Source organism: Drosophila arizonae, chromosome 2, assembly GCF_054131065.1.
Source record: "Drosophila arizonae isolate 15081-1271.41 chromosome 2, UAZ_ARI_1.0, whole genome shotgun sequence".
NCBI classification, from domain to species: domain Eukaryota; kingdom Metazoa; phylum Arthropoda; class Insecta; order Diptera; family Drosophilidae; genus Drosophila; species Drosophila arizonae.
In genome coordinates this window covers 8,352,744-8,375,373 of record NC_142922.1, presented here as the reverse complement: position 1 = coordinate 8,375,373, position 22,630 = coordinate 8,352,744, and the positions used below count along the sequence as shown (strand labels likewise).

The following is a 22,630-nucleotide window of genomic DNA, read 5'->3' as shown; positions in this document are numbered from 1 at the left end:
CAATTTTTCGTAATGCTGACATGTGCAACAGCAACAAAATGCGGCCAACAAGAAGTCGCATAAATGCAATCGTTCCACAACTGGCATGTGGCACAACACTTGCACAGCGTGGCAAGGGCTGTGGCTGGGACTGGGGGGCATGGAGTATCGTGTGGAGGCAAGCACTGTAAACCGAAAGACACGAACAAAATTCATAAGCCAATGAGAACGTGTTAATTACACGACAAAAAAGAAAAAAAAAAAAGCAACACTGCTCGATAATTTATTGAAATGAAATGAGTGAGTGGGTGGGTATTGGGCTTAGGCAGATAGGAAGGGAGGGACGCAGAGGCACGTGTGTGTGTGTGTGTGTGTGCACAGCATTGAAAATTCAATTGAACAAATTGCGCCACTTTTAAATGTTGCAGATACAAAAGATAAAGAAGATATAAAAAATAAACGGAATTAAAATTTCGCGCGCGCGTTCAAAGTAAATGCAAGCAAACGTTTAAATTTTAACGAACGCCAATAGCAGCAATAACAGCAACAACAACAACAAGAATAATAATTAAATAAAAACAACAACCTTCGATCGTCGAATGATAACATCAAGAACAAACAACAACGAATTTCATTAACAACGACAAGAACAACGAAAAGCTAACAAAATGCCCATCGTGGGACAGCAATATGCTAACGGATTTCGTCCATATAGCTCCTTCCGAGTGCCTCGTAGCAGTTGTGGCTACAACAACAACAACAATAACACCAGCAACAGCAACAACAAACTGAATGAACAGCAACCGCTGAGCACGAATGCCGTCAACAGTCGAGCAGCAACAGCAACAACAAAGACAACGGCAACAACAGCTGCTGCCAAGGGAATTAGCCAAAAGAACAACACTGTCTCAAGCTCCTCGTGCTCCTCGTCGAGCTCACTCAATCAACAGACGGGCTTAAGCAACGGCTTTAGCCGACAGCAGCCCTGGCGCAGCAGCTACTGCAGCAGCAATCGGCACAGGCAGCAGGAGACGCAGCTGCAGCCGCAGTTGCCGTTGCAGTTACAGTTGCAGCGGAACGGCAACGTCAAGCCGCTTACGCCTAAGCTAATCAGGCGCATCGAGAACACCTGTGCCACGCCCAACGCCGGCTCACGTTATGGCAAGCCACGTGCGCCAGCGCCACCTGCTGCCCGCAAGCCCAATCAGTCAGCGCTGCAGCCAAACCAGACCTCAAATCCCTCACAGAAACGCGCCTACCAGGCGACAAGTGCCCGCTGCGCCAAGGAGAACTACCCTGTGGCCCGAAATACCCAACGTTCCTGCAAGAACTATCCAGCTCCATTGCCACCGCAGCAGCCGCAGCGGAAGCAGCAGCAGCAGCAAAATGATCTCATTACGTCGAAGGCCACGCCGCTGGCGCAGCGCCGGCAGCTGCCGGCTACGCCCAAGTTAAGCTTGAGACAGCGCGGAGCGGCAGCAGCAGCAGGTGGAGCTGCTGGAAAGAGCGAGGGCGGTGTCTCCTCGACGGGCAGCAGTGATTCACATGACTCGCCCAAGCTGAAGAAGGCCTTCTCCAAGAACTTTCCACAGGGACTGCCCTTTGAGGATGAGTTTTATGGCAGTCGCAATCGCAATCGCTCCTATTCGCAATCCTCAAGCAATTATAGTTTCTATAGCTCTGTGGGCGCACCAGCCACACCGCAGGACGAAGAGGACGATGAGTTTCAGCGCAAGCCCGCCACGGATGAGGCGCTGTACGTGGACTTCTCCAAGGTGGTGCATAGCCATAGACAGCAGCGCCAATATGTGCCTGCCAGCTCCTGGATACGAGCCTCGCCCGACACCGAAGAGCTGCTCCGCAGCACACCAACTAGTCACAATGGACCGCTCACTCCTGCCCAGCAACGACGCAAGAGCGCCAAATATGCCTGCTCCATGCACGACTATCTATATAGCGACGATGCCAACACGACGAATTTGACGAACACCAAGCATCGACTTTCGGTGGTCGATGAACCCGAGGATGGCTACTACAGCTATGCTGCGGGCACACCCGAACCGCAGACGCCGCCAACGCCCCGAACGGATATTTATGTGGCCGCAGCATCGTGGGCGCCCAAGCCGCTCTATCCCGACCGTGTGCTGTTGCCCAACCACGTCGACAGCAATAACAACAATTGCCGCAATCTCAGGAGCTCCAAGCAGCAGCAGCAGCAACAACAACTGCAGCAACAGACACGACGTCGGTCCGAGCACTTGGGGTCCACGACGTGTGAGTATAAGTGAGTATCTCTCGGCAAAAGCAGAAGCATGCGGAAATCGGAGCTAGATTCGAGTGGCTTCGGTGGCTTCTCCTGCTCAAGCTGTTGACTAAGCGTTCTGTCAGCACTTAAAACTTAAGTCGTTCCTCAATTTGTTGACGTTTGCTCCGCTCAAGATCTCCCCCTCTCTCTCTCTCTCTATCTTGTGCGTCCGAATTTGGTCAAGCACACCGCCCCTACTTATACAAACGAGCCATAGCATAATGAGTTGGGGCAAACTAAGCGCCGCTTTTGTACCGCACGGCTCGGCTCGGCTCGGCCTGGCGATTTTTATGTTCTACGTGCCGCTGGCGTCAGCTCTCGGTCGTCCACACTCAAGTGGCACACTTCATATGGAGCAAGCCATATTATTTTGGCCTCATTTGCATTTGGGCTTTGAACTCTCTGTCAAGCACTTGCTGGGGTTGCCTTTCTACGACTTGTGTCCATGTCACCAGCCCCAAATAAAATAACTATTGTGCACTTCTCATTGCACAACTAACTATGTTGCTAGAAATTAAGACTAAAGGCAGCATAATCTTTTATATTAAATTTCATATATCTTGATATGCAATTTTTCAAAAATTTATAAATTTATCAAGTCCAAAAAATATTTCCAAACTATTTTATTCTTAAATTCAAGCTCCATTTACTAGCAACGAATATTGAATATTGGATTATGAATATTATTTTTACTTTTTCTAAACATGTTTTGTACCCTGCTTTCCATTTTTTTTAATTTTTTTTTTTTTTTTTTTGTTTTCAAATATTATGACCGCAATTATGTCAGCAGCTGGCACAGGTAGCCACGTACTGTTCTGCTGCCTGCCCGTAAAGGTGGGCTCGGTTGGGTCGACTTAACAGACTTGTCTTGGGAGGGGCTTAAATACTTCAGTTATGCCGTGCAGTCTTGGCTCTTGCTACACTATTTATATTTTTATTTTGTTGCTGCCTTTTTATATATTTTTTTGTTTTGCTTCTGTTTTGCTCTCGAGCTCGTTTATCTGACGTTTATCGCGCTCCAAAAGAAACCGGACTTGTCTCCATAGTCCATATACGCTCATAATCGATGCGACTACCGCCGGCAGCAACAGCAATGAGAACAATGAAGCTGACTCGACGCTGTCTTGACTTCTGAGCACACTATTCTCGAGCAGTTCCGACAACTGCAAGGCAGGCCGAAAATTTACACATGCAACGCATCGCGCTCCCCCCGCACCCCTCACGCCGCGCACAGCGTTCAGAAGCGCCGTTAAACCGCAAGTTGGGTTGGGGTGGGGGGTGAGAAATGATTTGAAATGATTTATATTGCTTTTTTATTAACTTCCTATAAATGCACTCAGCCAAAAGGAGATTGACTACAGTATAAAACAAAAACAATAATAATATTAATAATATTGCAATCTTTGCAATCAGTTTGCAAAATTTCAATGCTTCCTTTTTGAGTTGTTTATTTTAGTGATGCTTTTGTTGTTGTTGTTGTTGTTGATCGAACAACAACACAAAGTGCGGGCGGCCATTTGCCATTGGCAGTTGCCAAAATATTTGTTAGCTTATTGTTGATTTCGCTTAACCGTTTGTTTGTTTGTTTTTGTTAACTGTAATGGCCGGCCACGCTGTTGTTGCTGGTGTGGCGAGTGTGTAGGGTATACATTACATTACGTTCATTGAACCTCGAAGTACGCGTGCGATCTCTCGTTGAGCAATGAGTGCCTGCATAACGGCCGACAGACAAGCGGACAGACCAACCGCTGGACTGCGCTGACTCAGTGCTGCTGCTGCTGCTGCTCCTGAAACGTTCGATCGGCTGCCCCCGCCCTGACGCACAAAGCGGTTGCCCGTTTCTCTTTGTCTGTCATCTCTCTGTTTGTCTGTCTATCCGTCCGTCCGTCCGTCCGTCTTCTGTCTGTCTGCTGCTTTATTTGCAGTGCTCGCAATTTGTTTAATGTGCGCTCGGTGTCTTTGTGTCTGGTGTTGGGCCTGTTTGCGCAGACGCAACCATTGACCTTGGACGTTGGGCGAATTCAAAGGCTCGCCGCGACGCCCTCGATTCGCTTCGACGCCCAGATCGATTTACATAAAGCCGTTACTCATGCGCCCAGTGCGCTCAATACGCGCGATCTCTTTTCCCCCCACCCTATATTTTATTGTATTATTTATACATTCTTTTTACAATATTTGTAACGGCACTTTATTGTGTCATTTATGGCAATGACAACAACAACTACAAGAAGCAGCAATAAAATAGCAAAAGTTGTCATCGCTTCGCTTTTAGCCAAAAATTCCGGTTTCTCATTATGTTTCACTTAAAAAATACTGACCTCTACTTTAATCAAAGTGGAGAAAAAAAGTGGCTGAAAAAGAATCGTATAAAGTTATTCAAAGATTTGCCGAACCAGGGCTACCTCATTGCCTTTGGGTTCTGTTCTGTACAAATATGTTAAACAGTTAACATTAAGCTGGAAATGGAAGTAATATTGTAGCTTCAAGGTCTATCCTCAAATTCTGGCAACTAGAACTTTTGATGATAGTCTACCCGGTTATTATATGTATATATATATATGTATATATAAATATATGTATATATGCATATATACATATATACTTAGCAATTAATTCTGTTTCGGCAATTATGTTTTGTTTTCAATTTCGTTTTAAAACTTTAATCATTCCTAGTGGTTTTTCTAGACCATCTCTTCGTTTCTATGCCGCACAGTGACGCATGCGTTCATAGTTCAATGGAAGCACAAAATCGAACAACAATAATAATAACAAATTATTAACGCTCTTTATTGTGTATTTGTTGTCCGATTAGGGGGGATGTTAGGCAGAAGGGGGTTACATACATACATATGTACGGTACGCTTTTGCTTAATGTATTTTATGGCAATTTCAGGGTCAACACAACAACAAAACATATAGATATATGTATACATATATACATTTCTCGAATCGCAGCAAATGTTTGTTGGCTGCTGGTGGGTTTAAAGTGTCTCAGCTGTGCTCTATGCAGTGCTCTATGTAAATCGTGCGAGAAACTGGTTTTTCGAATGATTAATTTCATAAGGCAAGAGTCAAAGAAACTTTTCTCACATATTTCGATCCATACATACATACATATATACATATATTTACATATCATAACAAAACGTTCAGAGAGTTTGGTATTGAAGTGCAGAATTGACTTTTGTTGCCTTTGTCAATTTCTCGACATTTGTCACAACTCAAGCAGGCAGTTTTGTCGTCGTAATTTTGCTGGAATTCAAGTATGCATATATCAGGAACTTGGCCAAGACAAAGACGTGTTTCAGTGCGTGGAGTTTGTTAAGACAAAGGGGGGGCTTACATGAGAGAAGAGGTATTTAAATAATATAAAGAATCGGCCAAGGCCAACACAGAACTCGAGATAGTCAAGTATTTGCTAGGAATCCGCCTTGTGAAAGGGGCTGGGCGAGGCAATATGTAAACTGTCTGTAAAAATTCATAGACAATTGCGAAAAAGGTGCCTTCGAACCGGCTCACGATTCTTAGGAAATATATAGATGTATATATACACCTATAGGTGTGCCGTTACTGGCGGAGGTTGCTTAATATCGTTACATCATTAATAATCGTATCTTATCACAATTTCAATATATAACCATAAGTTCTTATTTGCAATCACTGTGTGGCATAAATTTATATTTATCAATATTGATAAATGGGTCACTGAGCAGAGTTGTCGACTCATTAAGCAGGAATAAAACTAAGTTCTCATTAGATATAGAAATCGTAAGCTCTCCGTAAGAGAAATACTGCTGTGCACATAGTTAGAGAACTTTATTGATAGCTTTCCATTTTATCTTATCTTATCGGCTGTGAACAAATTTTCCGAGTCTTGTAGCATATATCTGGAGTATCTTCGATTGCTAACTATGTTAAGGGTTTGTCTGCTATTGAACTGATTTTGCAGTTGAGTTTACATTTGGGTTCGTTCAGCTGTACTGCATGCCCATTTATATCCGTCCAAATCAGTTGACCGCAGGGCACTCACTCGCCTGGCCAATTACCGTAAGCCAAAAGCAAAGAATTAATACTCTCCCCCCAAATTGGGCAGTTACTTAATGAGAGCCTGACTTACGTGTGTACAAGTGCGAACCGTTTCACAAGTCCAAAAAGTCGACGTCTCGTCATTAATATCCAATTAAAGTTTGCCATAAATGTTGTTCTAATTTGCACGCGTCGCGTCATTAATCAAAATCCAGACCAGAAATACAGCATATTGAAACAGTTTCGCCTATGTCGCCCAAGTCTCAGTCTCTCAATCTCGCGGGGCTGCTTGAAAATTAGCTACGTTTAAATAATTTATTTACGAGCACAGCTCAATACATAACGCAGAATCTGGTCCCATTAACATAATACAAATGTCTGTACAATTATTTAATTTAACATGCGCATTTAAGTAGCTAAAAGACTTGAAAAGATTTGTGAGCTTAGATTTGCATGCAGTTTTACATTAAAATGTTAATAACAGAGGAGTCTAACTTAACAGGAAAGCGTTAGCAACAGCGGAAACGCTTTACAAACATGTCTGTTAACTTAACATAAACCTGTTATGTTACTACATTAAGCAAGCAAATTCATTTAAATTTATTTTAATTCTGCATTATATTTTATTTTAAAAATGAAACAGATGTTTTTTTTTTTTTCGCTTCAAGCAATTCCTTTCTCAAAATCCACTCGCAGGTGAAAAGTGTTCTTAATGCGGCGTACTTAATAAGCAACTCTCGCTTGTGCATATTCCTATTATTAACTACCGTATTGCCTTAAGAGGCACATGCTCTGCTGCCGCTTCGGTTCGACGTCAGTCAGAGATCTTTTGTTGGTGCGTCTGAGGCTGGCCAAAAGCCAACAAACAGCCAAGAGATTTGAGCCTACATAAAAAACCGTTCGCTGACTTCTTGATTGTTTGTTCAGCTTGGCTTAAAGTGAGCGCAGGCGTTGAGCTTTTTGTCATGTATATGTATGTATGGGTATATGTGTGTGACTTTGCAGCTGTGCACTCGCGCGTGTGTGTGTGTGTGTGAGAGTGTAATGTACTTGTAGTCAAAGTCACTTTCAGCTTCGTTGCGTTCTCATAATTTTTGTGACCAAATTTAGAGGCGATCGCAGCAGCAGCAGCACGTGTGGGCGATCATAAGCCCAAAAAAAAGTAAATAAAAACAAATCAAATTTTGTCGTATTTCGCTAATCTTTAGAAAAAAGTCTTGAACACAGTTGCTTTTATTTTTGAGCAGCGTTTGCCTTATTAGCATACGGTCTTGTCTTCACTTCTTGGCGGCAGCGCCTGCCTAGGTCAGTTATCTCCCAACTGATCAGATCGGATCGTAGCAGCTGCTGATTCATGCTAAGATCTTGGCTACATGACAATCTGCCCACCCGCATACGAAGCCCGCTTGGGCGTGTCGTGTAGAAGTGTGTGTGTGTGTGTGTGTGTGTGTATACGTGTGTGTACAATTGATGTAATATGGCTACCGTTGTTGTTATTATTGACACAGTTTCTGGCCTCGCACAGTTGTTGCCTCTGCCTTTGGGTTAAGCTCCGTACTTAAGCTTTTACGCTGGGGATTTTGTGCCGTGTCATAGGCCTTGCCACTTGGCCGACGACTTTTCAGACGCAATCTCAAAGGCATGTTGCGCTGTGCTCTGGTGGGCAGACAGCCAGCCAGCCAACCAGCCAGTTAGCTAGCTAGCTAGCTAGTCAGCCATCCGGCCAAGTTGATTAACTTGATTGGTAACGCAAATTCGCAACTATTCGCCAACACACACACACACACACACACATACACAGAGAGAGAGACAATCGCTCGAGCCCAAGAACTCAACGGGAAGGCAAAGCGGCAGCAAGTCAGCTTAGCGCTGTTAAGTAGCTTTCCATGTTGACTCCATTTACTGTCCAATTCTCTTGGCTGGCGATAATTCGACAGTAGCTGGGCGTTGCGTCAAGGACGGCCATTCATCTGTGAGTCGGATATGTGGAGCTCTAAAAATATATTATATAATATACATACATATATGCATAGTATTAAATAGTTCTAAAGTTTGTGAACTCGTTTGATTGAGTGTTTCGCTTTATTTTTATTTATTTTCATTTTTATTTTTTTTTTATTACAGTTTTGATGACAGTCTCGTGTCTTCCCGGCGACGCAAGGAGCGATCCAAGCGTTCGCATCGCAAATCGCCAGCCACTGGCCGGCGTCAGCACAAATACCGTTATAGGGAGGAGACCTCACACTCGAGCTCAAGGCGCCGGCATCGCGATCGCGCCAAGGACGAGCGCGACAGCGGACGCAACAATCGCCAGTCGCCACCTAAGGTAAAAACTTTTCATTTTCTAAGCTCCAAACCATGCAAAGCAAACGAACGATTTTAGGCTGAGCAATTCAACAATAATTTCAATTAAAAAACCGAACACAATTCATTAATTTATGGTAAAAGAAAGATCAAGCAATTAGTTATTTAAGAAAAAATTCGAAATCGTATACACACACACATGGATACGTATCTCTATGTGTAAACCTGATCAAGTTTTCTTCGTATATATTTAAATGTGCTCACCTCAGCCGCTTGCCAATTTTGTTGCAATTTTGAATGAATGTTGTCGTCCTCCCGATCAGTTATCAAATCACCGTGCGAGACACGATGCTGTTCTTTAAGCGTTATTTCGAAAAGTCGCAGCTAGCGGCCAAACAGTTTGAATCTGCGCAGATTCCATGCTACATCAAGATGCGTGAGATGCCCGGACCCCAACGCATCGATCATCATCGCGATCTGTTGCTGGAGTGCTCCTCGTTGCGCTATAGGCCATACACAGAGGATTGGATTGTCATCGAGTACTTTGCTGATCACGATAGTGATTACCTCGTAAGCCTCCTGCTTGATTGTCGTAATACCTTCCGTTCGCTCGCTCATTCCTTCCTTCATCAGCTGCCTTGAAAAGCAACTGTTTCACTAATAAGCGATTGCAACGCATCCACGATCTTGCTCTGACCTGTGTTGTCTCAACAGTCTGAAAGAAAAACTGTTGTCTGATTTTGTTTTCGTTTTCTTCGTATATTTACTCAATTTCCCCCACTATATACATATATGTCTGATGACTCTCGCAATCGCTCATCTTATCGCCTTGCGGCTGTGCTAATTTTGTGATTAAATTGTAATCATTTGCAAGCTAAATATATAATCAATCTCAATTCTCTTTGTGGCTCTGCACACGAGAAACCATCCACGAATTAAATAGGACAAGAATCGTCAGACTCGAGCTAAAATTCACCGTTGTTTATGAGACTTTGATAGATTATAAAAATATTGGCACATATGTTGAAAAAAAAAAAAAAAAAAAAAAAAAAATGTTATCAGCTTTTATGATATATATCCATGTCCCTCCAAATCAAGGTTATATTTACTTGAATTCCACGTCTGATTAAACTACAAACTAACGTATCTAATCTTAATCAACCAAAGCATTTCTTTAGAATATTAAGCATGACTTTGATAAGTGCTGTTAACTCGTGAGACTCAAATATCTGATAAGACGAAAGCGATCGACCATCTCAAAATATAAACTAGATCAATTGTATAATATATATATATATATATACCAGAGAGAGAGAGAGAGTGTGTGTGTGAGTTGACGATAATCTGTTGAATTAATTGCTCTGCCTCGGGTCTGTCTGTCCTCGTTATTTTCGTTCAATTGATCATTTGACATTAACAACACTCGTTGGGTGGGGCGGGCAGTGGCCAGTCAGTCGATGGCAATTGAGTGGACGAGCGTTTGTCGACTGTCGCATTAAAGAAGCTCATCAAGATTCAGTACTTTCGACAGTTGGAGCAGCAATACAAACGGCGGCAATATGCCCAGGAGGCGACGACGGCGTCGACAGCGGCGCCAACTTTAAATGGCAACCGTAATGGGGACAATGGGGAGTCGGGCGACCACAATAGGAATGGGGCTCTGGTCAGCCGTTGTCGGCTATTGAAGCGTCAACGTAATCTATTCGATTTGGCTGCACTCTGCGATATGCCCGTGGACCGTTATACCGGCGATAGTTGGATTCTCGATGAGTATTTCGTCGATCACAGCGACGACTATTTAGTGAGTGAGCGAACGGGGAACCGGGAGAGCAAGAGCTAACAAACACTCACTCACACTCTCAGTGCTGCATGATGTGGGCTGCATGATTTGCCCCCTACACAGTGTGCTGCTCTCCCATACACAAACACACACAGACACAGACACACACGCTCTCACATTCACTCACTCTCTCTCACACACTCTATGACTCTCTGGCTGGCCAGCTGATCGAGTGCGCGCGCAGCTGCTCCTCCTAGCGCCTGTGTTTCGCCATTTGCTCAAAAAGCGTTTTCGCCTTGGGGGCCGACGCCATTGGGGTAAATTAAAAATATACCACACACCAACAGTAAAACGGAAAATCCACAATGCTCGGCATGCTTTTTCGTTTGAGCATTTTCCAAATCTGAAACTGAAACAGAAACAGATTCAAATCTTCGTTTGTCGGTTGTGTATCGTTCTCGGCCAACGTACGTTTGTTGAGGCCTTTGGCTAACGTGTAACGGTACGTGTTTATACACGCGTCTATCTCTCTCTCTCTTTCTCTGTCTTTCTCTTTCTCACTCTCGTTCTGTCATACTCTGGCTGCCTACCTCCATCTCACTCCAGCTCACTAACTGTCGCGAATTTGTTTATATTTGTGTGTGAGTGTGTGTTTGTGTGTGTAGGGAAATATATTTCAGATACATGTTTAGCGATTACTTCACTTGAATTGTCCAAAAGAAAACGCATTTGCCCCTGAGACCAACGGCACATAGGCAACTGCAGATATATAAAAAACAAGATATAAAACAATTATAAAGAGCATTTGTTAAGCATCGAGCGTGACATAATCAGGCAGCCCAAGGAACTAAATAAAAAATAAAAACGAAAAAGAAAACTTGAACAAATTTAAGTGCTTTAAAAATAAAATCGAAACAGCAGCAAGAACAACTACAAAAGAGCCGCACAAGAAAAAAAGAAACAGAAAAACATTAGATAAAAAACATGTATTATAAAGTATAAAGTACTTGCGTAAATTGTCGCCCCAAAGACAATTCGTGGTCCAAATGGGTTTTTGATGTGCCATGCGCTTAGGTGAATAATAATCAAAAGGCACAGCTGTAAAACTGTAAAATCGAGGCCCCAAATTTGCAGTCTATCAGGTCTGAAGGAGGCGCATTTCGTTTAGCAGAAGAAGAAGAAGAGGCAGAGAGTACAACGCGGCGGCCAACCAAATCAAAACAAAAACCTAAAACTAACAAACACAGCAACAGCAACAACAACAATTCATTTACACAAATGGAGCACACACACACTCTCATGAAAATGTATCTATATACACACACAAGTGCATATATATAGTATATATATATGCATCAGAGATCAACAGGGATTATTCATCAACAGCTAGCCGGGCAGAGTTCCATCATGTTGATCTATGATGCTGCTGCCTTCTGCCTTCTGCCCTCTGCCTGCTGCCTGCTTCCTCTTCTTCTTGTGTTCGCCAAGTTATTTTTGTAATGTTTGGTTTTATTTTTGGTACGCTCGTTTATTTCCACAAAAATATAGCAAAAAGTCCAAGCACACATATTGCCCATATAAGAAAACGAGCCCAAGCTATAGGGAGGAAGAGATTTTTCTGATTTTCCAATACACTCAAACGTTCGGTGCGAGTGTGTGTGCGTGATATTTAGACCTGACAGGCGGAGAATTGCAAAGGTACAACAGTAAATGGTCGTGCAATGAACTTTCCAAATATTAAACCAATTTCATGGTTTACTTAAATTTTTCATAAACAATTTAAAGTTGAAAAAAAATCCGTTTTGTTTTTTTCTCAACAAAATCTGAAGTTTAAAATGAAATTGGCATTAAAAAACCAACTGTTTACATAGCTGATTCATGGCAAGAGGTAACACTGTACCATGCACACACACACATACTCACATGCACATCAAGCTATATATGTGTGTGTATATATATACATTTATATATCATGTATTATACACTACAACTACTGTGCGCCAATTTACGTGCGTTGTCGTCTTTCTTGCTTGTTTTTGTTAAAAATAAAAACAGATTTCGAACAGAGAGGCACACACTGGCAGAGGCAACTAGCTAAACGAGATCTATACACAATATATATGTATATGTGCATATACATTCGCATACATATGTATATATAGAGAGATGTACTTTCGTACAGCCAGGGCCGTCACTCACTTGGACACATGTAGTCGCCCCATTGGGATGCGCTCGTGCTCCAGCAGCTCTCCTACACCATGCTGATTATACCTATATATAGGGCAAGGTATTGGGGATATTGCCGGGTGGGCAGACGTTAACCGTTAACCAGGAGTTGGCAGGCTGATCTGTTTTGCTTTGGTCTCGGAAACGGCGCCTCAATCAGTGAGCTCATTGCTGCATACGATCTATATGCATATATATATACGTATGTGGAATGTCGAGTGGCCCAGCATATGTGACACTGATTCAGGTGTAGTCAATAGTTACATATAATACATATATATATATTCAAGTATATATATATATATCTGCTACAAGCACAAATCGCATCGAGCGCCAATGTGCAGGGTGAAGGAAAATAGTTTTTCCTTTTCGTATTGTTTGTAGTTTGCCGTTGTTGTTGCTGTTGTTGTTGTTGTTGTTGTTGGCAACTTGCTGAACAATTAATAAGTCAAATCGAAACGAAACGACTAATTGCATTTGCCAAAATGCCAATGAGGCATTGACATTGAGCGTACACCCTGTCCCCCCAGACCAGACCCAGACCCACCGCTTGTTCTGTAGCACCCAACCCCGAGAAATGTATCGAGCGATCTTCAATCTTCACAGGGCTATCGAGCAGGTTTCTTTATTGCAAACGCCAGCAGAGTCGCGAGTCGCGTCGAGCAAGTCGAACCTAACGCAATTCATTCACATTGGGTTTGATGATATAGCCCAGTGAAAAGTTAGATAACAGATTCAGATAGTTCACACCACTCATATAAATATATATCATACACATATATATATATATCGCGATTACTGGCAGTCCCGCGATGTCTGTCGAACTAAGCGAACTGATCGCACTCAGCTGCCCGGACTTGACTGCACAACCGGATGGCAGTGGCCAGATCCAGTTGATGATCAATTCGGAGCGACGCCTGAGCATCAAACAAATGACGGCCACGGAGCTGGCCAATATGCGTGCCGCTGCTGCCGCCGAGGCCGAGGCACGGGCTCGTGCTGAAGCCGAGGCCAAGGCGCGAGCTTTGGTTGAGCAGCAGGCGAGCCTGGCCGCTGAGGTGGTGGCTCAGGCGCGAGCCCGTGCCGCTCTTGAGGCTGAACAGCAGCTGCAGCGTGCCAGGGAGCAGCAGGAGCGTCGTCAAGAGGCGGAGCAACAGAGACAGTCGGACGCCACGCCCAGCCCATCGCCCAAGGGCGTGCTGCCGTCCATTGAGGCGCCGCGCGATCGCATCACTTCACTGCCCAACATCCTGGATGATGCCATGGAAATGCATTTGCTGAACGCAGCCGATGGCGGCGGCGGCGGCAACTCAGACGACTCCTCGCCCACCAAGAGCACTTCGCACCTGGCCGACTCGATTGAGATGCTGCGCATGCAGCGGGCAGCTCGCGCGGCACGCTCCAAGAATCGCAGCCGAGAGCGTAGCATCTCGCCGGCGGCCGCACGTCTCCATGAGAGGAGCGCAGCACCCGACCGCCTGCACAGCTCCAGCATCAGCAGCATGGACTCGGCCCGCGCCAGTGGCAGCCGTCGCGGCAGCACGGCCAGCGCCATGAGCAGCGATCCGGCTGCAGAGCTGGCAGCGCCGCCCAAGTTTCCAATCTCCAAGACGGTTTCGGTGCCGAACATGAGTCGTCGTCGGAGCAGTTTGACTGCTCTTTTTCCGGGACCTTCCCCGTTGGTGGCGCCGGAACCGACGCTGCACACCAATCCTGAGGCGCCGCCGGAAACGGAGGCACCCGGTCGAGGCGGCCACGAGGATGGATATCGTGAAATACCCAGCGGCAAAATGGTGCATCGCACAAAGACTCCGCCGCCAGTGGGCGCCAACCTGGGCGTATGCCTCAAGCGGGTGACAGCGCCTAGCGGTTCGGTTACCATCAAACCCAAGGACTCGCCCATGCTGGGCGTGGTGCTGCGCAAGGTGGAGAAGAAGACGGTGCCCCAAAAGAGCGTGCTGGACGATGAGAAGCCGCTGTATCATCTCTCGATCGTGCGCAGCGATAACAAGGAATACAAACCGGCGCCCAAGCCAAAACCCAAACCAGCTCCGCCGGCGGTGAAGCCATCGCCGGGCGGCATTCTGACCGGGCCACAGGTGGTGCGCACTGTCAACCGGCCGGCGGCAGTGGCCAAGCCGCAGCGACCACAGCCTGGGGTGCCAGTGACCATAACGAAAATCGAGGGCGATAAGATAATAATAATCAAAAAGATAATTGTGCCGAAGAACAGTAAGATACCGGAGCAGTATCTGCAGGTTGGTTCTGTCTGTCTGGTGATCTGTTGTCTCGTTCTGCGTCTAGTGTCAGTGGGTGTCTCTCTTTCTCTCTCTCTCTCACTTTTTCTCGCTACCCCACCTCCTCCTTCTCGTCTCACACAGTCTCTTTCTCCCTCTCTCCGCTCTTTCTCTGTATCGAAATGTGTTTGAATTTGCCTCGATATTGCTGCTGCAGTCGATATATTTATCGATTAACAAAACCATGTTCACACACACACACACACATGAACACACGTTGTATTGAGCTCCTGGCTCGGAACTAGTTCACATAATTAGCGTTAACTCCTTCCATTTAGTTCGCGCGCGCGTTTCTTCAGTTGTTTAAATGAGTCAAGATGCTGGCAAAGCCGTCGCCGTCAAATCAACCCAGTTGGAGGCACAGCCCCCAATGGGCGCCGCTGCCTGCCCCAGCGCCAACGCAGTGAAGCCCAGCGAAGAGGCATTCGTGTCGTCGTCGTCGTCGCCGTGCATCATGCAAAAGCCAACACCGCCGCCCGCGAGCGGCCAACAGTTCTTTCAGGTCGTGTCGCCGCAGTTCGCGTCGGTGCTCTCGTCCAGCTTGCCAGAGACCAAGTGTGCGGTGCGCTCGCCCATCTCATCGCCGCTGGCGCTGCGCAAGAATCGGCCGCTGCTGCCCGCCAGTCCGAAGTCGACGCCTCCGCTGCCGCGCAAGCATCACACCATGGCCTATAATGCGGCCACGGGAGCTATCACAACACCCGCCCGCCCCATGGCCACCATAGCCAGCAGTCCAGTGTCCAGCATATCGCTGTCGTCGTGCAGCTCGCCGTCGTCGTCGCCACCGCCGCCACCGGTGCCGTGTCGTGCACCCAAGCAAAAGGCGAGCACGAGCCAGGGCAAGATTCCAGGCGAGATCGACTTGGATAAGCTGCTGCAGCAGCAGCAACAGCTCGAGGAGAAGTCGGCGGCGGCCACCAGCAGCGCCAAGCTGGATGCCAATTTCTATGATGCCGAGATCGAAATGATGAACAAGTATTTGAAGAGTCTGCCCGACTACAGCGAGCTGGATCGCAAGCTGCATAAGGAGTTCCAGGAGTGCGAGGATCTCTATGACCGGCTCAAGCGCCAGCAGCAACAGCAGCCCCTAACCAAATCCAACTCGCATCAGTCTGTGGCGGCCAAAACTGCATTGCCAGTGGCTGCCGGCGGGCTATCGAAATCCTCCTCGATCAACTTCGCCAACAATCTGACCTCCAGTCGGGCACCTCGGCTGGCCTATCCCTCGATCTTCGCCCAGTCCAATGCCAGCGAACAGCCCAAGCTGCAGCGCAGCATATCCAGCTCCAACATGCCCCTGGGCACGCCCAGTTGCGGTCCGTTGCGCCCACAGGAGGCGCCAAAGAGCGGACTGCATAGCGACTCGAATCTGTCGCTCAACAAGCAGCTGATGAACGACTTCTGGAGCGAGAATCTTTGCAGCTCGAGCAAGCGCCAGACGCCGAAGCGCACGTTCTGGAACTATGAGAAGATCTGCGGTGCCCAGCTGGGCGATGCTGGGCAGCCCTTCAAGGTGGATGCCAAAACGGCCAAGAAGCTGGCCATATTTGATCCCACAGTTGCTGAGGCGGCGCAGAAGGAGCTGCAGAAGCAGCAGCCGATCCAGCAGCAACCGCAGCAGCAGCAGCCACAGCCACAGCCACATAGCCATCGCCTACAGAAGAACGCCTCGTTGTCGCACTTGGATCTCAAGGTCAGGCAGGCCGTGACCAAAGACGATCTCTACAAGCTCATTGTATGCAGCGAACAGTCGCCCACGTCAGCAGCGACTGCGTCGACGACAACGACGACGACGTCAACGCCTTTCACCAGTCGCGTGCCCGTCAAGCAGCAGCAGCAACAGCAGCCGCTGCCAGCTGCTCAACAGCTCAACAAGAGCGTCTCCATGACGCACGTTTCCGGCATTGCGACGGCAGCGACGCCGTTGCTGCGCAGCTCCAGTCGCACGCACATACCCTGCTACATGAAGCATCTGCCATCGCTCAGCCGCAGCACATCCAACTCGGCGATATTGCTGAGCACACCAGCCACAGCAGCAACAACTGGGACGACGCAGGCGCGCAAGGAGCCGCCTACAGTGAAGCAGCAGCAGCAGAAGCCAAATGCTGGCGTGCTGAAGAGCTCCAGCAGCTCTTGTGTGCCGTCGCCACGTTGTGCCGCTGCGCTGTTTCGCCGGCCCACGGAGCCAGCAAAACAGGCTGGCATTGGTGCTGCTGCATCGTCGTTGGCCACGCCCATTGCGGAGGCAACGAATGAGACGAGCGGCTCGCTGGAGCGCAAGTCGGAGAAGAGCAACAGCACTGTGAGCAGCAGCAGCTTCACTGTGACCAACTGCTGCACCACGCATCTGCCGCAGCTCTCAAAGTTCACCTCATCCTTTCACATACCCTCCACAGTTGAGCACAATGCCAACTTAGATCAGCCAGCAACAGCATCAGCATCAGCTGTTGCAGCGCCAACAACAACAACATCAGCAGCAGCACCGGCAGCAGCAACGACATCAGCAGCGACAAAGCGTCAAAAAGACGTCGACAACAAGCTAGAGAAATGTCTAAATGACATGCTAAAGCTAAAGAGCAATAACAACAATGCAATTATGTCACAATCGCTGACAGCTGAACACAAAGAGGAAAGCAGCGCCGGCAGCAGCAGCAACAACGCCACCAAAATCGCCAGCGAATCGCAAATACCCGTGCCAGTGCAGCTGTACGATCCGCAGAAGCCGCTAATGCAGCAGCAGCAGCAGCAGCAGAGGATGGCATATCCCATAGGCAAATCCAACTCTACGTCGCAGCTGCCGATGGGCTATCAGCGTCTACTGCAACAGCAACATCAGCCACAGCAACAACAGCAGCAACAGCAGCAGCAACAACAACAACATTATCCACAACAAAAGCGTCCATTTTTAAACTGGAACTCGTTTGCCTGCTCAGTCATGAACGGCAGCAGCGATCCCTTCCAGCAGAACCAACACCAACACCAACAGCAACAGCAGCAGCAGCAACATCAGCCACACAAGCTGCAGCAATCTTATTCCTCGTCGCATGTGGCCAAACAGGCGCCCAAGTCCAGCTCCGGCCTGGCCATGTTCCTGCAAAAGAACACCAACAAGGAGAACAAATTCGGGCAGCCCCAAGCGCAGCAGCAGCAGCCCCCATTGGGCATGGCGCCGCAAATGTATGGCAACAGCTATCAGGCACTCATTAATAATGCAAAGTCCGTTTATCCGCGGACTGGCGCTGCGCCGCTGACCCATTCGGCGTCCTTCAGTGCGGCGCAGCGTCCCAGCATGATGCAGCCGCATAATTATGGCTATGGCATGATGAGTCGCAACTATTACAATCTGCCCAAGCAACAGCAGCAGCAGCAGCAACAACAACTGCAGCAGCAGCAGCAACAGCAACCACATGAGCGTAAACCACTGCAAACCTTCGATCCGTATGCGTATCTCAAACCTAGTCAGAGCCAACTGATGCACCCGGTCAAGTACCAGGTGCAGTCCCAGCCTCAACCACATCCGCATACGCAGTATCTGAACGCTTCCGTTGGCACGTCTGGCGTCGGTGCTGGCGGTGCTGCGCTTCAATACGATCCAAATACAAATACGCAATTGTTTTATGCATCGGCGGGTATGCAACCACAGGCAGCGCAGCAACCGCACCAGCAGCAGCAGCAGCAGCAGCAACAACAGCAACAACATCAGCAACCAATACAACAAAGCAATTCTGTCATATTCAGCCATACAAAACAACAACAACAACAACATCAACAACAGCAGCAGCAGCAACAAAATGAAATGTCCAAGTCCATTCTGGGCCAGCATTTCATCGAGGTAGATTCGTTGCCCAACTATTGCATTTGTTATTGTCTTGTGTCTTGTGCCTTGTTCTTGTTACTGTTATATGTTGCACACATCACGTGTCCATGCCTCCTGCTAGCAAACTAACACGGCCAGCATAACAAACGAACGCCCGGCGTGGCAGCGCTCAGCCTCCCGAAATAGAGAACTGACTCATCCATGCTCCATGCAAGAGGCCAGCCGCTTGCTCTTCAGCTACCTCTGCGCGCTCTCTCTCTCTCTCTCTGCTTGGGGCTGTGTGTGGGGAGGGCCAAGTGCACAATTTGTCGATTGTGACGAGCACTTCCTGTGCGAAGCTCGCTCTGCCTCGCTGCCTCCCCTTGCCCACTCTCTGGTCGCCTTGTCGCAGCTGCTCTTTTGCGGCCTTTCGCATCAGACTCTTGCACTTGCCTCGAACGGGCGACAACGTTGCACAATCAACAAAAGAGAAATAGAAAAATCTTAGCCGCAAAACCGAAATTCAATGTCAATTTTGTGGTTCGCTAAAATTAGCAATACACTTAATTTATGTTGTTTATTTAGTGCAAAAAAAAAAAAAAAAGAAAGGAAAAAATGAAAAAAACACTTAAGATTGATTCGCTTTTAAATTTCCAAAAACAAAAACAAAACTATAATAATCTAATGTTCGTATTTTGTTTAAATATTGCCAAACTTCTATTTATAATTTAAATATATGTAATACGGGGCCCCAAACAAACCTCACACGAAATGCCAAACAATCGGCCACAGAAATGCCTGCCTTGCCTCTAAACTATGTAACAGCCCCAGCCACAATGAGGCAGACATAAAAACATGCTTATAGCAAACTTTCTGCTGTATTCTCTTCCTCTCTGAACAGCCAAAGACCCACAACGAAGACTGATTACCCTTATGCTTAGCCCAAGCAAAACAATTTCTCTTTTACTTCGCTCTTGCTGATGTTCCTAATGGGTTCAAAGATATGATATTATTGATGGCTCAATAAGAGTGAATATCTGAACAAATATATTGGTTAGAAAGCAACATAAATTTGACAGAAGAAACATTCATTTGTAATAATATGTGACCCAGCATAGTACAGATCTTCGAATTTTTTACCTTATCTCGATTCTCTATGTAAAAAACAAAAAAGGAAATTTTTAATAATATTCAGTGCATTTTTTGAGAAAACGAGTAATACTTTTACAGGCTGTTATCATTTTGGATCTCAAATCCCAAAATCGCTCAACAAAATATAGTCTCCTAACTATTTAATAATAATTCGAATAGGTATTTCCTAAATTTGTTAGCTTATTAGTTCATTCAGTTAACAATTGCATTGAGAGAATGTTTTTGCTTGTAGTTTTTGGCTTTAGACCTTCGTTCTATATATTATCTCTAGTTTTGGCATAGAGTATTCCTCTGCGGTTTTAAGCCAACTGACGTTCGCTTTGGCGTCTGCTTGTGGTTAGTTTTGCTTCTTCTTTTTTTCGCTACCTAGCCAAACAATAATAGAAACAGGCGGCAGAGGAGGCAGCAGCAGCAGCAGTAGCAGCAGCAGCAGCTCTCCCGCAGTGGCCACAAGCGCGAACGCCCGGTTCAGAGATCGAAACGGAGCGTGTTCTATGTTCCGCCCTGAGCACATACTCGGCAGCTACTTTGGCGCTGTCGTCGTAGCGATATTTTTCAATTTTTATAATTAGTATTTGTGGCGTGCGCTTTCGTAAATGTTGCGCTGATTTCGGATTGTTTTTTTTTTTTGTTTGCTATTTCTTCTTGAGAACGCAAAGACGCGCTGCTTGAAAAATACAAATTTTCAAAATTATTAAATAAAAGTCGACGAAACGCGAAAAATTCGAATGGCTGCAAGTGCATGTAAATCAGGACATCAATTTGCAATATGCAAAAAATAAAACGAAATTCGAAAGTGGAAATTAAATTTGGAATCGGAATCGGAATAGCTCTTGAAATTGTCGCTGCTTCTGTTGTGTGTCTATTTCTGTCGAATAGCTGCCAAATATCGTACAATTTCAATTATTCTAACAACACATGAAAATACGCTCTTTATTTTGTAAATACGTATATTCTATTATACTATACTTAACTTATATGCATACAGTACAATGCAAATGCTCGCCCCGTCGAGTAAATGCCAAAAACAAATCTAGCTATAGCACGAAAACAGAAAACAGACAACAGAAGTCGAAAATTGATTCATTAGATAGTTCGACTCAGAGGAGGAATCTTAACTATTAGCCAGTCAACCCGCTTTCCAGTCTGATCGCTTCCCCTCACTCTCATATGGATCTTCACGCATATTATTAATACTATCGGATTTTCGTCAGAGCGAAAAAGAAGAAGAAGAGTAGACGGAAGCCCACGCAAGAGAAGAAAAAAATGGCTACATTTTTAAGTCGTTTTCATCGGGAAAAAAGTGAAAAGATTTTGCCAAATGCTGTGAATAGCGCAAACAGCGGTGGCAAGAAAACAGCTGACATGGAGGCGGCGACGCCAACTGAGGCAGAAGCAGCAGCAACTGCGCCAGCGGCAGCGGCAGCGCAGTCGCGTCCACAGCGACGCTACATGCGCAGCGCAACGGCGGCGAGCGTAACGCAGCTGCTCTCTGAAAGCTGCAACAGTTTGCTGCAGCGCTTTCGACGCAATCCGAGCGAACGACCTGATAACAAACAGCAGCAGCAGCAACAACAACAACAGCAGCAGCAGCGCAATCGGTAATCGATGCAAAAGAAATGAAGCGAAAGAACTGCACAAACACACACACACGCACACAAACACACACACATGCACACTCACTCGTATAAATTATTTTTAATTTTGCGGTGATTTTATTTTTTTGTTTTCTTTTTTTTTTTTTTTTTTTTTTTTTTTGTCAAACAACAAAAACTCGGTCAAAATGTTGCCAGACGCGCGTCGCAGCTCTCATCATTTATTTTATTTTCATTTGATTTCTTGTTGTTTGTTATTTTTGGTTCAGCGTTAATTTAAGTATGTAATTTGCCCCATTGCCGTTAGCTGCAGTTAGTTGCAGCGCAGCAGCGCGCTGCTTCGTTTCACGACGCGTTCTACTCTTTAGCTTTAAGAGGGGCCAATTATGTAAACATCGTGTCGAGTGCGTTGTAAATCGCGTGTTGAACTCCGCCGCCGCACTGCTCCGCCTCCCTTTGGCCGTGCTTGTGCCTGTGTGTGTAAAAGTGTGAAAATTGATTGTGGAAAATTGTCAAGAAATTGATTCAATTAGAGACTGGAGTTGTTGTTACCCCCGCAGATTGACCACGCCAAGAGAGCAAACGAATGAGAGAGTTGAGTGTAAACTTTGTGCTGTGGACAGGCATTCAATTGAACTGCAATCATTTACATAAGAATAATCATACATCTGAGAACGTGAATTTCATGCAAATGACAGTTTTTAATGGTTTCTAGGCCGTTTAACTAGCCCAATGGCATCTATACTAGATGTAATCCCCATACACCTCAAGTATATACGCACACAGCATGTACTTATCTTTACATATTTTTGATTAATAGCTGGCTAATTAAAAGTTTTAATTCAAAAGTTTCAATTTTGAAAATGCAGGCATATTCGAAAAGCTTTTTCAGTCATTGAGCTTTCACGCGTTGAGTGGCTGAGTGATTCGCCTATCTGGCAACTCTTTGCAATTCTTCCTACTCTTGTTCTTTGCTGAGAGAGATCGACGCCATTGTCTTTCGCTCGCTCTCTTTCTCTCTCTCGCTCTCGCTGTGGTCTGTAATGCATTTACTCTTTAATCATTTATTTTTATTACGCGCCTGTGGAATACACATAAAACGTAATTGTTTTGTCGTCTCAGCTTTAATCTTGATTTTTATTTTTATTTATTTTTTTGCTGATGCGAGAG

The 22,630-nt window shown here is 46.0% G+C and overlaps 1 protein-coding gene and 1 long non-coding RNA gene across 6 annotated transcripts in view; one reads left to right on the top strand and one right to left on the bottom strand.

Moving 5' to 3' along the window:
- Doa (CDC like kinase darkener of apricot) overlaps positions 1–22,630 on the top strand; it is a 36,924-nt gene that overhangs the window by 5,279 nt on the left and 9,015 nt on the right. The window contains exons 2-3 of one of the 5 annotated variants that reach the window (XM_018006118.2): positions 408–2,263; positions 8,435–8,636. In XM_018006118.2, the coding sequence (XP_017861607.1) occupies positions 648–2,263; positions 8,435–8,636 (1,818 nt within the window). In that variant the 5' untranslated portion in view covers positions 408–647. The other 4 variants (XM_018006143.2, XM_018006135.2, XM_089473936.1 and 1 more) reach the window with 4 other exon arrangements.
- Positions 8,289–9,322, bottom strand: LOC149270264 (uncharacterized). The gene is made up of 3 exons (XR_016271330.1): positions 9,182–9,322; positions 8,879–9,117; positions 8,289–8,303 (listed from the first exon to the last, which is right to left on the bottom strand). It is a non-coding gene; the product is annotated as an uncharacterized LOC149270264 (long non-coding RNA).